The sequence below is a fragment of the Rattus norvegicus genome, chromosome 3, assembly GCF_021556685.1.
Source record: "Rattus norvegicus strain SHRSP/BbbUtx chromosome 3, alternate assembly SHRSP_T2T, whole genome shotgun sequence".
NCBI classification, from domain to species: Eukaryota; Metazoa; Chordata; class Mammalia; order Rodentia; family Muridae; genus Rattus; species Rattus norvegicus.
Window position 1 is genome coordinate 75,922,499 of NC_141536.1, and position 15,303 is coordinate 75,937,801.

Sequence of the window (15,303 nt, forward strand, 5' to 3'; positions counted from 1 at the left end):
GACACCAGTATGATGACCAAAGCAAGATCCTATATTCCAGAAGCATGAAGTCTAGAGGGGGAGATGGACGTAAGAGACACAGAAACAAGTGAGGGGATACCATGCAGACGCAGAACATTTGGAAGAGGGGTGATGAACCTGGCAGTTAGGCAGTCCTCTCCAAGAGTCACATTTATGGAAGACTTTCAAGACAGGGAGCCAAAAGCCATCTACGGACCAGACCACAGGATGTTCCAGACTGAGGGAGACACAAGTATAGAGTCCCCAGGGTGAGAACCATCTCTGAGAGTCCTCAAGGCAGCAGGAGAAAGCAAGAAAGGTGCGTCAGAAGGAGGCCAGCTCAGGAGAAGCCTGGCAAGGCATTTTGACCTGTTGAAAGTGATGGAGAGCTCTGTCCAATTAGAAGCTCTTCTGAGAGTGCTATGATGAAATACATGAAAGTGCTCCCCATCCCCCACCCCAGCGCAAGAATAAGTGTATGGTGAACATTAGCTCAATTATTTTTAATTTTGCTTTAATACTATGGAATGATATCTTGTCATCTTCATAAGTACAAAAAAAAAAAACCTCAGGGCTTAATCCCATGGTTGAAGCATTAATAGTTGGATGGAAATATACCTTCCATGCTTCCCTTCCAGAAGGCAGGATCCAAACCAAATTTCATATCTCTATCGTCATAGCAGAGCACCAGCGGTGGCAGAGCCTGGACCAACTTTTACTACTTCTAGCATGGCTGCTGAAATGTGTATTTTAGGGACTAGAGAGGCAGCTAGGCAGATACATATTTCAGAGACTTGAAAGGCAGTACTCACTGCTCTTCCAGAGGACCCAAGGCCAAAGCATCCATGTTGGGCAACTCACAATTCCAGAGTATCCAACACCCTCTTTTGTCCTCCAAGGGCAGATTGTGCAATACACTCAACATATGCGCTTAAAAACTAAAGCATTTGTTAAGATGTATATTTTAAAAGGTAATTCTGGCTGTTTTGTAGAGCATGAGTTATGAGAAGTCCAAGGACAGGAGCAAGAGGAGCAGTGTGCAATCTTGTTAGAGGCGATACAGCCAGAGCTGGGGTGGAGTATAGACAGAAGTGGAGGGCCAGAGTTGGGGTGGGGTGTAGACAGAAGTGGAGGGCCAGAGCTGGAGTTTGCTATAGGTAGAGAGAAGTGGAAGGGATCCTTGGTGTTTCTGGTGGATGCCCTAACATAAAGACTAGCTTCTAGATTCAATAGGGGTTCTAGGGTAACTGCATGGAGAGAAATCAAGATTTTTCACATGCGTGGCCCTGTTTCCCTCTTCATTTTCTCTCTGTCTCAGCTTTCTCATTGTCTTAAATATATCTTGTTATTTTGTTCTTTTTTTTACATTTGGGGTGTGTGGGTGTGTGTGTGTGTACAGGTGTGTGTGTACAGGTGTGTGTGTACAGGTGTGTGTGTGTACAGGTGTGTGTGTACAGGTGTGTGTGTGTGTACAGGTGTGTGTACAGGTGTGTGTGTACAGGTGTGTGTGTACAGGTGTGTGTGTACAGGTGTGTGTGTACAGGTGTGTGTGTACAGGTGTGTGTGTGTACAGGTGTGTGTGTGTACAGGTGTGCATGCTCCCACGTGCACGGTGCCATAGTGTAAGTATGGAGGAAAAGTATAACTTGTGGGAACTGGCTCTCTCCCTCTGTCATGTGTGTTCCAGGGATGGAAGTTGGGGTTGTCAGGCCTGGCAACAAGCAGCTTTTCCCCCCTGAGCCATCTCCCCAGCCCGACTTTCTAGATTTCATGGGCCTCTTAACTCCCTAACTGCACCTTGCTCCCTCCCTTCTGCCTCCCTGAGTCCCAGCAACCTTCCTTCTCTGGGCTTCTGGCTTCTTGCCAGCACACATATATCCATCAGGAGAGTCTCAGCTCCCTTCCACTGCGATGGCTGTTCTGCCTCCCCTTGTATATGGTGAGTTCTTTCAGAGTACATTCCAAGGCAGAACTATGGCAGGGAATGTCAAGTTAGCTGTAGGAACAGCCAGGATTTCTTTTCGTTTGTTTGTTTGTTGTGACACCAGTCAAGATTCTGAGTTACTGGATCTCAGCTCAGAACTCAAAAGGAGTGGAAGCAGAAAAGTGTCTTGCAACCCAAAGCACTTAGTATGGGTTAGGAACCTAGGGAGACCTTGGAGAAACGCCAACTATGCTCTCAGTATCAGCAGGAGGTGCTACTTGTGGTTGTGGCTTTGAGCAACGTGTTTCCCTCTCTGCATCTCAGTGGGCTCATTTGTAAAACAAGTCGTGGATACAGTTCAGTTGTGAGAATCTCAACGCCATGGTCCTACTGGTCAACACTTCCAAATCCACATTAAGCACGTGGGTTGTGGCTCAGGCTTTGCAATGTTACAGCGCCCTCTATTGAGCACTGGACCAGTGTTTGTTATAGCCTTGAATCAGGTTTGTGAAAACAGTACAACCCTGCACTGTGAACTAGTTTTACAGAGGAAATGAGGAGGAAACAAACGAACAACCTATCTTATTCTTATATTTCAAAAGGTGGTGCCTATCCTATTCATGTGAGGACATTTTAAAGTTTGTGGGTTTTAATTTATTTTGACACAATTTCAGACTTAAAAAGAAATCGCAAAAAAAAAAAAAATGAGAATTACATTAAGTGTATCTCCCAGATTCCCCAACTAGTAACAGTTCCTGGTTGGTTTATCATTTTCCCTCTCTCTTCCTTAGTCTCTCCCTCTTCCCTCCCTCCTTCCCTCCTTCCTTTTCTCCTACACACACTCCAAATGTATTTGTTCTGAATCATTTGAGAGAAGGTTATGGTATTAATATACCTTATTATTCAATTGTGAGACTTTATCCAAATTTCTCAAATTATCTCCATAATCCCATTGCAGCAGAAGAAAATCTTATCTCCAAGGGCTGTGTCTCTTTGTTTACCTGTATTCTGTCGCTTTTGGTTTTTGAGCTATTGGACTGTTGCTGCTGCTGCTGCTGCTGCTGTTGCTGCTGCTGCTGCTGTTGCTGTTGCTGCTGCTGCTGCTGCTGCTGCTGCTGCTGTTGCTGTTGGTGTTGTCATTGTTGTTGTTGTTGTCCTTTAGAGGTGAGATGAGTGATTTTGCAGAACGCTGCTCTCTGTCTGGGTTTTGTTGGATGTTTCCCTAATGATTATAATCAGACTGTGCATTTTTGGCAGTCATACCACAAAAGTTGAGTTGTTTTGAATTAACGAAACAGCATGTGTTTACCCAAAAAGTGCACTAATGATATAGAAAGTTATTACACATGTATATTTATGTATGTAAATAAGCATCTTGGGACGTTTTTAAGACAAGCAATAGTCAGTCTCACTCCTGGAACTTTATTAAGGTAAAGTGTTGCTTGATTCATGGGGGGAGAGCATGCATATATATTCATGTATATGCATATGTGCATTCGGGTATTCACTTGTGTCTGTCTGCATGTGGAAGCCAGAGGTCAACACTGGACGTCTTCCTCCATAGCTCTTTCCTTTATTTTTTGAGACAGGATCTCATTGAACCTGGAGAGAGCCAACTTAGCCAGAGTGAACAGTCAAAGGGGCTCAGGGGTTTGCCTGGCCTCATCTTCCTGGGTAAGAAATGCACATTTGTGCCCGGCTTTTTAGGTGGATGCTGGCTGGCTATCCAAGTGGGTTCAAATGTTTGCATCCACTGAGCTTAGATGCATATGCCGCCCTCAGCCCCATATCATTACATAAGTGAAACAAAGCTGTACGGTTTCTCCCTGTCAACATTCTTCTACTTACTAAGGCAATTCCTTGCTCTAATCAGAAACAGGGCGGCAGGAAAGAAGGCCTTGTGTTATTTGATTCAATCTTCGATGGATTTACACTGACTTCTACTTTGCCTTCCTTTAAAAAAAATAATAAAAATAAAAGGATGCGTGTGTGCCAAGTGTGTGCCTGGTACCTCCAGCAGGCCCTGCATCTAGAATGAAAGACTATTTGTAAGTGGTCATGTGGGTGACTGGGAACCGAACCCAGATCTACTAGAAGATCAGCGAGTGCTCTTAACCACTGTACCACTTCACCATGCTCTCCTCTACAAAGAATGTTCAACAAGATACTGAGATCTTTACATTTTTAAGACAATTAATTAGAGGAGGGAGAACTTTCAGCAAGAGAAGCACATGTGGGAAATCTCAGGGGCTATCTTTGGTCGGCTATAACTTTGTCCTGAGTTCTAAGAAGTGATTTGAAAAGAGAGGCATAGTGTTAAAGGAAAAGCTCGCCCAAGCCAACTGGAACCCAATATTGTCAACCCTTTGCATCTCTAGGAACTGGGACTACAGCATATGCTATCAGATAAGCCAGAGGACAATACCCAGTGAAAAGCTGGAGAACAATTAAACAATGCGTGCTAGGGAAAATTCCATGGTGTCTAGAAAAAGACTCAAACATTGAAAGGTAACCCTGTAGATGATCTTTATTTTTTCTACATTTTAAATTTTTAAATTTTAAATTTTAAATTTAATTTTTAAATCCTAAATTTACCTTTAGAACACCGAAGGCATTTTAGGCATAAGTTCTTTCTTTTCCATATAGCCCAGGCTGTCCTTGAATCCTTGAACTTCAAATCCTTCTGCCACCCTATGCTACCATCCTTTGATAGATGCCTCCTTGCTCTCTCTGCTTGCTCTATCTATCCACCCACCCACCCATCCACCCGTCCGTATGTCCGTATGTGTATATATATATATACATATATATCAATTTAAGAAGCAGGGGCAGAGTCTCACCACATTTCTCAGACTTATTGTAATCTTCTAGACTGAAATAATCCTGCCTTCCTGCCTCAGTCTCCTGAGTAGCTGGGATTTCAATTTTTTTAATGTTTATAGTAAACAGTCATTCATCCAACAAATCAAATGATGTCTTAGGGTTTTGTCTCCATGCATCAAAAAAAATTTTTCCCTAAAACTTAGATCTGTCCAAAAGTCTGGATTGGTTTAGTAGTGTAGCTGTGTTTTAGCTGCTTTTGTTCTTAGGAAAAATATTTGGAAGAATATGTGGGTCATCTACTGTAAGCCTTACAGAACAAGCACAGAACTGAAGCTGGAGTCCAGGGCTTTGGTTAAGTTCCTTCCTCTCTCTGGGTTTTATTTCCTCGTTTATAAAACGAAAGGACTAGCAGCTGGGCATGATGGCTAGCGCCTGCTGTTACAGTTTGGGGGTGGGGGGCTGAAACAGGAGGATTGCTCTGAGTCTGAGGCCAATCTACAGAGTGAGATGCTATTTAGGTAGAAATGGGCTGATTTAGACAAGCTCTAAAGAATAAAGAGCTTCTCTGGTCAAAAATTCATCTTGGGTGGATGAAGCAAAGAAGTGCAGACCGACAGGAGCCAGATGTAGATCGCTCCTGAGAGACACAGCCAGAATACAGCAAATACAGAGGCGAATACCAGCAGCAAACCACTGAACTGAGAATAGAACCCCCATTGAAGGAATCAGAGAAAGAACTGGAAGAGCTTGAAGGGGCTCGAGACCCCAAAAGTACAACAATGCCAAGCAACCAGAGCTTCCAGGGACTAAGCCACTACCTAAAGACTATACATGGACTGACCCTGGACTCTGACCCCATAGGTAGCAATGAATATCCTAGTAAGAGCACCAGTGGAAGGGGAAGCCCTGGGTCCTGCTAAGACTGAACCCCCAATGAACTAGTCTATGGGGGGAGGGCGGCAATGGGGGGAGGGTTGGGAGGGGAACACCCATAAGGAAGGGGAGGGGGGAGGGGGATGTTTGCCCGGAAACCGGGAAAGGGAATAACACTCGAAATGTATATAAGAAATACTCAAGTTAATAAAAAAAAAAATTCATCTTGGGGCTGGAGAGATAACTCAGTGATTAGAGCCTCTTGCAGAGGACCCAGGTTGTGTTCTCAGCACCCATACGGTGGTTAACAACTATCTGTAACTACAGTTGGGGTTCTGACATCCTCTTCTGACCTCTGCTATCACCAGACACATGCAGGGGAACACATATATACATGCAAGCCAAAGCCAGAGCAGTGCTGGAGAGCTCACCCTGGTGGTGGGGCTAAGGTAGAGCCTGTATGCTGACGGCTCAGCTGCCGTGTGGGCTCAGATCCAGGGCTCTGAGTTGACCTACCCAAAATCTATATCACCTGTGAATGGTTGGAATGTATGAAAGGGCCAGTCCTGCTGTCCGAAAGCTGCACATGACAGCAGGCACAACAGGATGAGTGAGAGGAGTCCTGCTGAGGATCTAATATTGATGGTGTCACAGAAGCCAGAGACCTTGAACTAGACTGATGACTCATTGCAATGAACACGTGCAAGTGAAAATGTGAGGGGTAGACTGTGGGACACACTGTGATACACTACGGCTTCCACAGTGAGATGCTTTCTATGTCTCACGTGTTTGTGTGTGCTTTTTATTTTAGGGGGAGGTTGCAAAAGTGAAGGGCAGATATGGAGATGAATGAGACTAGGGTGCATGATGTGAAACTCACAAAGAATCCACAAAAGGTTTTAAAAAAATAAATTAAAATAAATAAATCTTTTTTTTTAAGATTTATTTATTTTATATATGTGAGTACACTGTCGCTGTCCTCACCAGAAGAGGGCATCAGATCCCATTACAGATGGTTGTGAGCCACCATGTGGTTGCTGGGAATTGAACTCAGAACCTCTGGAAGAGCAGTCAGTGCTCTTAACCGCTGAGCCATCTCTCCAGCCCTAAATAAATCTTTTTAAAGTGTCTCTTTCTATTTACTGTACTTATTTTAAGACACTTTCACTGAATTATAATTGTATAATTATACATCTTTAATCTGCATAATCTGATTATTTTGCACATCAATTATGCAAACACCATTTAATCTTTATAATGAAAGTAATAAATACTTTAAAAATCAATGACTTGGGGGAGCTGAGCCACCTCTCTTAACTCCAGAGCTCAAATATATATTAGACAATATAATAAGAATGATATATATAGGAGAGTTGTTGGCAACCATGGCAGGTCCAGGTATAAGACCAGTCACCTCATTTTGCTCTCTGTCATCGTTCCTTGTGACATCCCATGAGGTGAGTATGTGGAAAATCCCCAGTTCGAGAATAGTAAAACTGAAGCTTGAAGAATTTCACCCAATAGGAAGTGAATAAACAGTCAATGGAGTCCAAGTCCACGCCCTATGCCTCCTTACCTCTAGTTTAAGGAACAGGACAGACAGACAGACCCATAGCTTGTTACATTGGGTATTACCTGTGCTGTTGTTCTCTCAGCCCTACCTTAGCATTGAGGACACAGCAGTGACTCCAATCACATCTCCACAATAAAGAAGTAAGCTAATAAATTATATATATATATTGACCAGGAAGTTAGAGAACTGGGTGTCCATGATGGACTTGGATAGCATTTAAGAGGTTCCTTAGGGCTGTGGTATAAGAAGACCTGTCTGAGGGATGACATCTGGACAGAAAGCTGAATAATGACAAGAAACCAATTGCAGAGCAGATAGTCACCTCCACAGAAAAAAAACACCCCAAGTCAAGCAGAACTTGGTGAACCAACAGACCAGAGAGGCTAGGTGGCAGCTGGGAGGCAGAAGGAAGCAGTGAGGGTGTGGACAGAGCCAGCCAGCTGTCCCTGCCTTCGCCTCAGGAATAGCTCTGCTGCCTGCAGTGTGGGAAAGAAACGAAAACCTAGACGGCCACCCAGGCAGCTCTGGGCCAATCATCCATCTCACCCCTGACCACCCTGGTAGCAGCTGCCTTTTCATCTTACCCTAATTAACGTGTTGTCATCTGACGTCCCCAACTTCCTCCCACTGATCCTGTGGTACAGTCAGTCACGTCACCATGCCTCAGCCCATCCCTCTCCAAGTGCCCACAAGACACTCAGAGTGGTGCCCAAAAGCAGGTTGATGGCCTGAAAGCCCCAAGTTTGTCTGCTCACCATTGGTCCCCAGCTTCGTCTTTTCTCCTCTGGCCTCCAACAGACACTGGCCTCCTTAATGTCCCAAAGCAAGTGAGATCCTTTCTTGCTCAAGCCTGCTGCTCTGAGAACCCCAGCAGGATTCCTCTGGGATCCCTCAGAGTTCGCTGCCTCATTTCCCTAAGGCTTACTTACGTCAATGTCCTGTTCTCAGAGCAACCTTCTCAGACTACCATATTCAAAGTCCACAGTCAATGCTTCTGTTCTCCTGACACAAGTCCCCTGCCATGGTGTCTGCTTGCCAGTGCTTTTTGTAGATATCTGCCCTGTGTCTTGTTTAACTTCTTACCAACAATTTCTTTTTTCCATGGATACAAAACTCTAGTTTGCTCCAGTCTAGACCCCCAACCCCAAGAAAATGTGTACATTAAAAACATGATTTTTTTTTTTAAAGAAAAAACCTGTAGAAAGCACATTGACCTCCCGTCATTTAGGAGTCCTCTAATCTACAGGTTAGAGGCTCCATCTCTTGGCATAGTGAATGTGCCAGATCCTCCTCCTTTCTATGGGCTCTTAGGCTTTTATGATTGATTAAATGAAATGATGCATTTTTAATAGGGAGGGCCTAGAGGGATGACTCTTCAATAAAGAACATATACTTACTTATACATACCTTCCAGGGGATCTGAGCTTTGTTCCCAACACCCGTATTGGGCAGTTCACAGACACCTGTGACTCCATTTGCAGGAGCTCTGTAGCCACTCCTCCACCTTTCTCCCAGGCTCTGAGAGTCCGGAATACCTACTGGGTTGATGAAGATACCACATCCAGATTCCTAAGGGTTCCTCTCCTCATTGATCCATTCATAAAGTGATTAGCAGAAATCTTGACACCAAGCCAATCACCAAACCATCCCACAACCACAGGTGGACTGGAACCATAGGTTATCAGAAGTGCTGGTCCTAGAGAAAGGTACCAGCTGATCACACCTCGGGTGGACGCTGCAATGCAATTTGGAGAAGGTACGATATTTCCCAGCTGCTCCACCACTGCTAATACAAGTAATGTTTGTAAAATACATAGCTAATGACAGTTTAGGGAAGTCAAAAATAATTAGAAAAGAAACAAATAAATTAAAATTTTCTTCGGTTGAGGAGACGGCTCAGTCAGTAAAGAGCTTACCTTGCAAACATAATGACCTGAGTTTAATTCCTAGAACTCATAGACAAAACCAGATCAGTGGCAGGCGACTGTAATCCCAGCACCAGGAAGAAGAAGATAGGCAGAGCCTTACAGCTCGCTGGCCAACCAGCCTAGCTAGCCTCATCAGGGAAGCTCCAAGCTAGTAAGGCACGTGGTCTGGGTAATAAAGCAGATGCTCCCTGAAGAATGAGACATAAGGTTTGACATGGTCCTTTGACTTCAGCTCTTGGGTGGCAGAGGCAGAGAGATCTGTGTGAGTTGGAGGCCAGCCTGGTCTCCATAGAGAGATCCTGTCTCAAAACAACAGCAACAAAGCAAAACAAGACTTAAGGTTGGCTTTGGACCCACAACGCAGCATCAGACTTTTGTCTTTCTTTCTTTTAAATCTCTCTCTTTCCTTCCTTTAAACTATAGAGTCCCAACTGGAACTAAGTTTGTAAACATGGCTGACCCACAGTGACTTGTTCACCTCTGCCCCTGACCCCAACCCAACCGCCGGGATTGAAGATGTGCAACACCATGCCCAGCAAAACATAATTTTTCTCTAAAGCTGTATTTCAAAAATGCTACCATATCTGCATGTAATTATCATAAAAGTTACAGAATAGATATTTTATATTCTCTGTCCATACAAAGACTTTAGGATCTAGGGTGTGTTTTATGCCTGACAGCACATCTCACTTTGAAGCACCTTCTGCTTCAAATCTACTGTGTGTGGGATACATGGAACCAACATTGGGTCCTTGGGATCTGATGGAGGGGATTGGTACAAAAGCTCACAGCAGCAGCAGCAGCGGCAGCTCCAGGAGGACGCAGGTTTCCTTGCCTCTCCTTTTGTGGACCCCTTCCCTGGGCCACATGTTTTTGTGACTCCCTTGGGTACTGGGGCTTCTTATTCCTTGCAGATCTTTCAGTACTGTGGAGGCTTTCCATGCTTAGACCTGCCTCTGAACCCATTTGAGAACTCAGCACATTCAGCCTCCTCCACCAAGGGGAAGAATTTGGGAGGCCAGCATCCTCTCTCCCAGCCGCCCCAGGAATAGAAGGCACTCTGGGTTTCTTTTCTCCAGAGAGAGAAATGGCACCCTCGGCCCCAAAGAACCCTTAGAGAAGGCAGGAACAGGCTGGAATTTCTTCTGTTCCGTATTCTTTCCAGGAAAGCAACAAAACACTTTTAGAACAACTCTATCCTCCTTCTCTTACGAGTTAGAGTAGCTGACTGGTTCCCAGGGTGAAGTTATTTGGAGTCAGCTCGACTTCTCATGAAGCTGTTCCTCTGAGCACTCTGCCATCTGGTCTTGTTTTGCATCTGCTTTTTGGTCCAGGTTTAGCCTGGGCCACCCAATCTCTAAGACTTGCCCAGTTCTTTTATCACCCTCCCCGCAGCCCCACAAGTTTATTTCTGCCTTTTCCTCCACCCCATCAGACTCTGCTGTGGTTTCTGATGATTTCCCATTTGTTTAATCATTCTAGCGAAATGAGACCCAAAACAGAAAATAAGCCAGTATCGACTTGGTTGGGAAACAGACCTGCTAGAACAACTTCAAGCAACAATGTGCTAATCACCCTTCACTACACTCTGCCAGCATGCATCTCTATGCACAGTGTCAGAGCAAGCCGGGGACAGTGTTTTGACTCTGCACTGTGTGCACTGTAGAACTAGTATGGGCGAGGCTTTATGGTGCATGCTCAGAACAGAAATGTTTCTGCCCCAAAAGACCTGGTAGGGGAAAAGGATGATGCTTTCAACCACCATAAGGCTTACATTAGCCTAGAAGAGGGGAGAGTTCATGGACAAGGCATATCTGAGCTGGGAGTTGAAAGGTGAGAATATGTGTGTGTGTGTGTGTGTGTGTGTGTGTGTGTGTGTGTGTGTGTGTATGTGTGTGTGTGTGTGTCTATGTGTCTGTGTGTCTTTGTGCATGTGATTGTGTGCAGGCACACTTGCCCATGATACACGTGTCCTCGATCATTCACCACCTTTTTATTGCCACCTTATTGTTTGAACCTGGAGTTCACCAGTAAGGCCCCTAAATCTGCTTGCTCTCACCCTACAAGTGCTGGAGTGACAGGTGAGCACTGTACCCTACTTTTACATGAGGGATAAGGGACTGAACTCAGATACCCACACCTGCACACCAAGGGCTACTCACTGAGTCATCACTCTGGCCCCAAGAATCATTTTAAAATCAAGGTTGATAAGAATCTATCTGCCCTGCAGACAGAAAGCAGAGCTGCCAAGTATGAGCCTCTGCAGGAGTAGAAGACACACACTCACCTGGTCCAGGAGAGCCATAGAAGACACACGCTCACCTGGTCCAGGAGAGCCTTCTGCCTGAATGGTCAATTTTGCTGCTGAGCTGACAGGTCAAAGTTTTGAACATCATCCCTTAAATCCTAACCAACACACTTAGGTTTCTAGTCAGGCATTCCCTACACAAAGCCTTTGGGTTCTTCATACATCTGAAGCACATGACTGAGAGCAACAAAAAAAAAAAAAACCGGTCACCTGGACTCTTTGACTGAGCTGCCGCCACCATAGACACTTTCGATGGCATAGTTTTTGAAGGCTGCTGGCCACATGGAGAGGAGGAAAACTCTTGAGCTCTGTCAGCTTGAGGAATGTGCACCAAGACCACCCAGGCCACCTCCGGGCTGCTCTTCTGAAATCTGTCTTCAGATAGTGTGAGAGGCATCCCTGTTGGAGGTCAGAGTAAAAGAGTGTGCTCTTTTGTAAAAATAAGAGAGTGGGTAGAGCGAGAGGGAGAGGGGGAATGCCTCTAAACACCCTCACCCCTATAAAACTAAGTGCTGTTGTTTAGACAACCAGTTGATAGGAAAGAATCTGAAATGTCTTAAAATTATTCAGATCCATGCATAGTAGGTGCTGTGCTGCACACCTCTTATCCAGCACTAAGGAGTTCGAGGCCAGCTGATCTACATAGTAAGCTCCAGGACAGCCAAAGTGACATAGTGGAACCCTGCCTCAAGCAAGCAAACTATAAATAATACAGAATCACACAAATCCAAAGGACTGAGTTTGTTTCCACCGTCTGGCGCCATCCCTCTACCTGCACAAGGACAGCTCAGTTGTCCCAGGAGATGTCCATTGTTGAGGAGCCATTCTGGACACCAGGGACACAGCACCCCAAGCTCTACCACATCACCTCCACATTTTACCACTCTCTCAAACTTTGAGTTCCTCTACTTAGACTCTGGATCCCTGAAAAGACAGACCCAAAAGTACCGCCGCTGTGTCTCCAGTGTTAGCATAAAGTGGGTATTGGATGCCCAGTGCCAAGATTGGCAGAGCTGAAAGGTAGTATGTATCAAACGTACACACTCTGGTACCCAGAGGGATGATTTAAAAATTGTTTTGTTTTTAGTTATGTGTCAGTGTGTGTGTATGTGTATGCACACATGTGTGTGCACACAGATATGCAAATGTGAATATGAGTGCCCTTCAGAGGCCAGAGGCATCAGTTCCCCTGGAGTTGTAGTTACAGGTGGTTGTTAACTGCTTAACATGGGTGTAGAAGCCAAACTCTGGTCCTTTCTGAGGGACTTTGAATGATAATGGGAGGTGGAGCCTAGCATACCTGGCTACAAAAATGATGGTACCTTTGTGCACTGAGGATACTATGCACATCTATAAAAAGAACCCTCTCTATGAAGCAATAGAGGATGGCCCCCAGGATACAGGAAAAGCGAGGTACAGAATAGGGTTTAGACATACCGTCACTGTCTTAAAAGGAGGAGAGAAAACGCAGAGGAGGGAAGATGCGTGTCTATCCATGTGTTTATATAAACGGTATTTCTGTCAGAAACAAACAAACAAAAAACTAGTTATTCTGACTTCAGGGAGGTTATTTGGAAGAGTTTTTTGTTTTTCTCCTAACCATAAACTTTCACATATTTTTTTGTTTTAAAAGACTGTATTGCTTTTTAAAAAACTGAATTCAATTCAATACATAATCGCATCGTCAACGCCTCATAAATATATTTAATTGAAGGAGCTGGCAAATGTAGTGGCGTTTCCGCTGGTAGCTTACAGGAAGTGTGAGCCAGTAACCCCTCCCATTCTCCTGCAGTCACCACCCTAGGTCACAACTCTTCCTCTCCAAGACCTGGTCCTCCTTTCAACAGTGAAGGTTGGTGACAGCTGCCTCTTATGCTAACGGTGTGTGCAAGGAACAGGTAAACAGTTGTCTGTAGTGGCAACAGAGGCTCCCTCCGTGCCAATGTGTCCTGTAAACAGAATGAAAGAATATCATCATGTTTACCTCGTAGGGAGTTTTACAAAAACAACTTCCCTGCTTCCTTCAGCTACTAGATAAAATAAACTTGGCTCTGCTCTGAGTCAGCTAACTTAGCTGGAAACCACAAGGAAGTGTCTGGGAAAGTGGCAGCAGCATCCTCCTCTAGACCTTGTGTGTCTTGGCTATCTGTAAGAGGTATCCATCTGGGGCTGAGGGGAAGGGTCTCTGGGGAGCTGTGGTATCCACAAACCATGCATGGGCAGCTCACGAATCCGAACAAATCTCCTGGCTGACTTCCAGGACCCGGGCACTGAAAGGCCCTTACACGTGGCTGAGTGCTTGACTATCGTGAGTCTCTTAGTGACTTTTCAAAGGGGGCCCACATATTCCTGTTGTGTTGGGCCTTGGAAATTATACATTCAGTTCAGTGGGAAATACTCCCCCAAGTTTTTTGTCCACCACAAATGTCAGTTAACTATTTGATGAGAAAAGTTGTATTCTCTTCACTGGTCAGTGTTTCTTCACTCTGTATTCTCTTTGCTATTCGTAATGTCAGTATTTCTTTGTGCGTGAGAAATGTGTGTGTGTGTGTGTGTGTGTGTGTGTGTGTGTGTGTGTGTGTGGTAGTGGGGAGGTATCATGGAGCTTGTGGAGATCAGAGGACAACTTTTGGGAACTGGTTCCACCATGTTCCTTCCACCATAGGTGCTGGGGCTCAACCTCAGGTTGTCCGAGTTTGCATGGCAAGACCCTTGACACACTAAGACATCTCAGCCCCAAGTTCAGTATTTCTGAATTTATCAGATTCTTCCCCATGAAATTCGTTTTAGAAAAATCTAAGGCCCAGGCACTTGTACCTGTAGCCATATTTGGGCAGAAGGTGATAGCAGAGGTTAAGAGGTCCTGAGAACTTGGGACGAAGTCAAGCACATATGCCACTTTAAAGGGACTGGGGAAGACTCAACTGCCCCTTCACTCTTGGGCAGAACTATTGGGGATGGAAAGCAAGCTAAGCCAGTTACCATCGCTTGGACTGGGATTGTCCTCTCTACAGAATGATAGATTCACAGGCCTGATGACGCCTTCCAAAGAAGAGACAGGAACAATGTCTTTAATTCTGCAAATTCTTGTTCCTTCATTCAAAAAGGTATTCATGAGGGTTGAGGATGTACCTCAGTAGGTGTAGAGTGCTTCCTTACATTCACGAGGCTCTGGGCTCAACCAGCAGCACCACATAAACTGAGAGTTTATGTGCACACATCTGTAATCCCAGTACGTGAGAGGTGAAAGCAGGAGGATCCGAAGTTCGAATTTATCTTCAGCTAAGTAACAAGGTCAAGACCAGCCTGGACTACATGTGGCCTGGCCTCTGCTTTCTTTTTCTTTTCTTCTTTTTATTTCTGTGGAGAACTAAGCACACCCACACCTGTAGTCCCAACTGTTCGGGAGGCTTGGGTCACATGAAGCATGAGCCAGGGTTGAGTTATAACAAGACCCCACTATGAAAAAAAGAAGCAGAAATACGAGTGGGGTTTACAAGCACTGAGATACACTAGGAAATGCTTTTTCTGCCTTCGTGAGATGTACAAAGTGACGGATTAGTCAGTGAGCAAGTGTATAAACACAATGATAAATATGAATTATGGCAATTGTCATGGAGGGAACACAAAGACCACCAAGAAAGAATAAGTAGAGGGCTAGAGAGATGGCTTAGGGGGAAAGGTGCTTGCCAACTCAAATGTCAGCTAGTTCTTTGGTGAAAAAGATTATATTGTATTATTTTTCAGTATTCACAATTTCAATGTTTCTTTATTTAGGGGTGTGTGTGTGTGTGTGTGTGTGTGTGTGTGAGAGAGAGAGAGAGAGAGAGAGAGAGAGTGTGTGTGTGTGTGTGTGTGTGAGAGAGAGAGAGAG

At 44.8% G+C, this 15,303-nt stretch overlaps 1 protein-coding gene across 1 annotated transcript in view; it reads right to left on the minus strand.

The window, feature by feature from the left end:
• The window catches only part of LOC147995562 (uncharacterized), a 28,505-nt gene extending 16,679 nt beyond the window's left edge, over positions 1–11,826 (minus strand). The window contains exons 1-3 of the mRNA XM_087655046.1: positions 11,640–11,826; positions 8,601–8,728; positions 2,926–3,146 (exon numbers count right to left, since the gene is read on the minus strand). Of these exons, the coding sequence (XP_087511172.1) occupies positions 2,926–3,146; positions 8,601–8,728; positions 11,640–11,826 (536 nt within the window). The remainder of the gene's footprint in view (positions 1–2,925; positions 3,147–8,600; positions 8,729–11,639) is intronic.
• Positions 11,827–15,303: the final 3,477 nt, after the last annotated feature.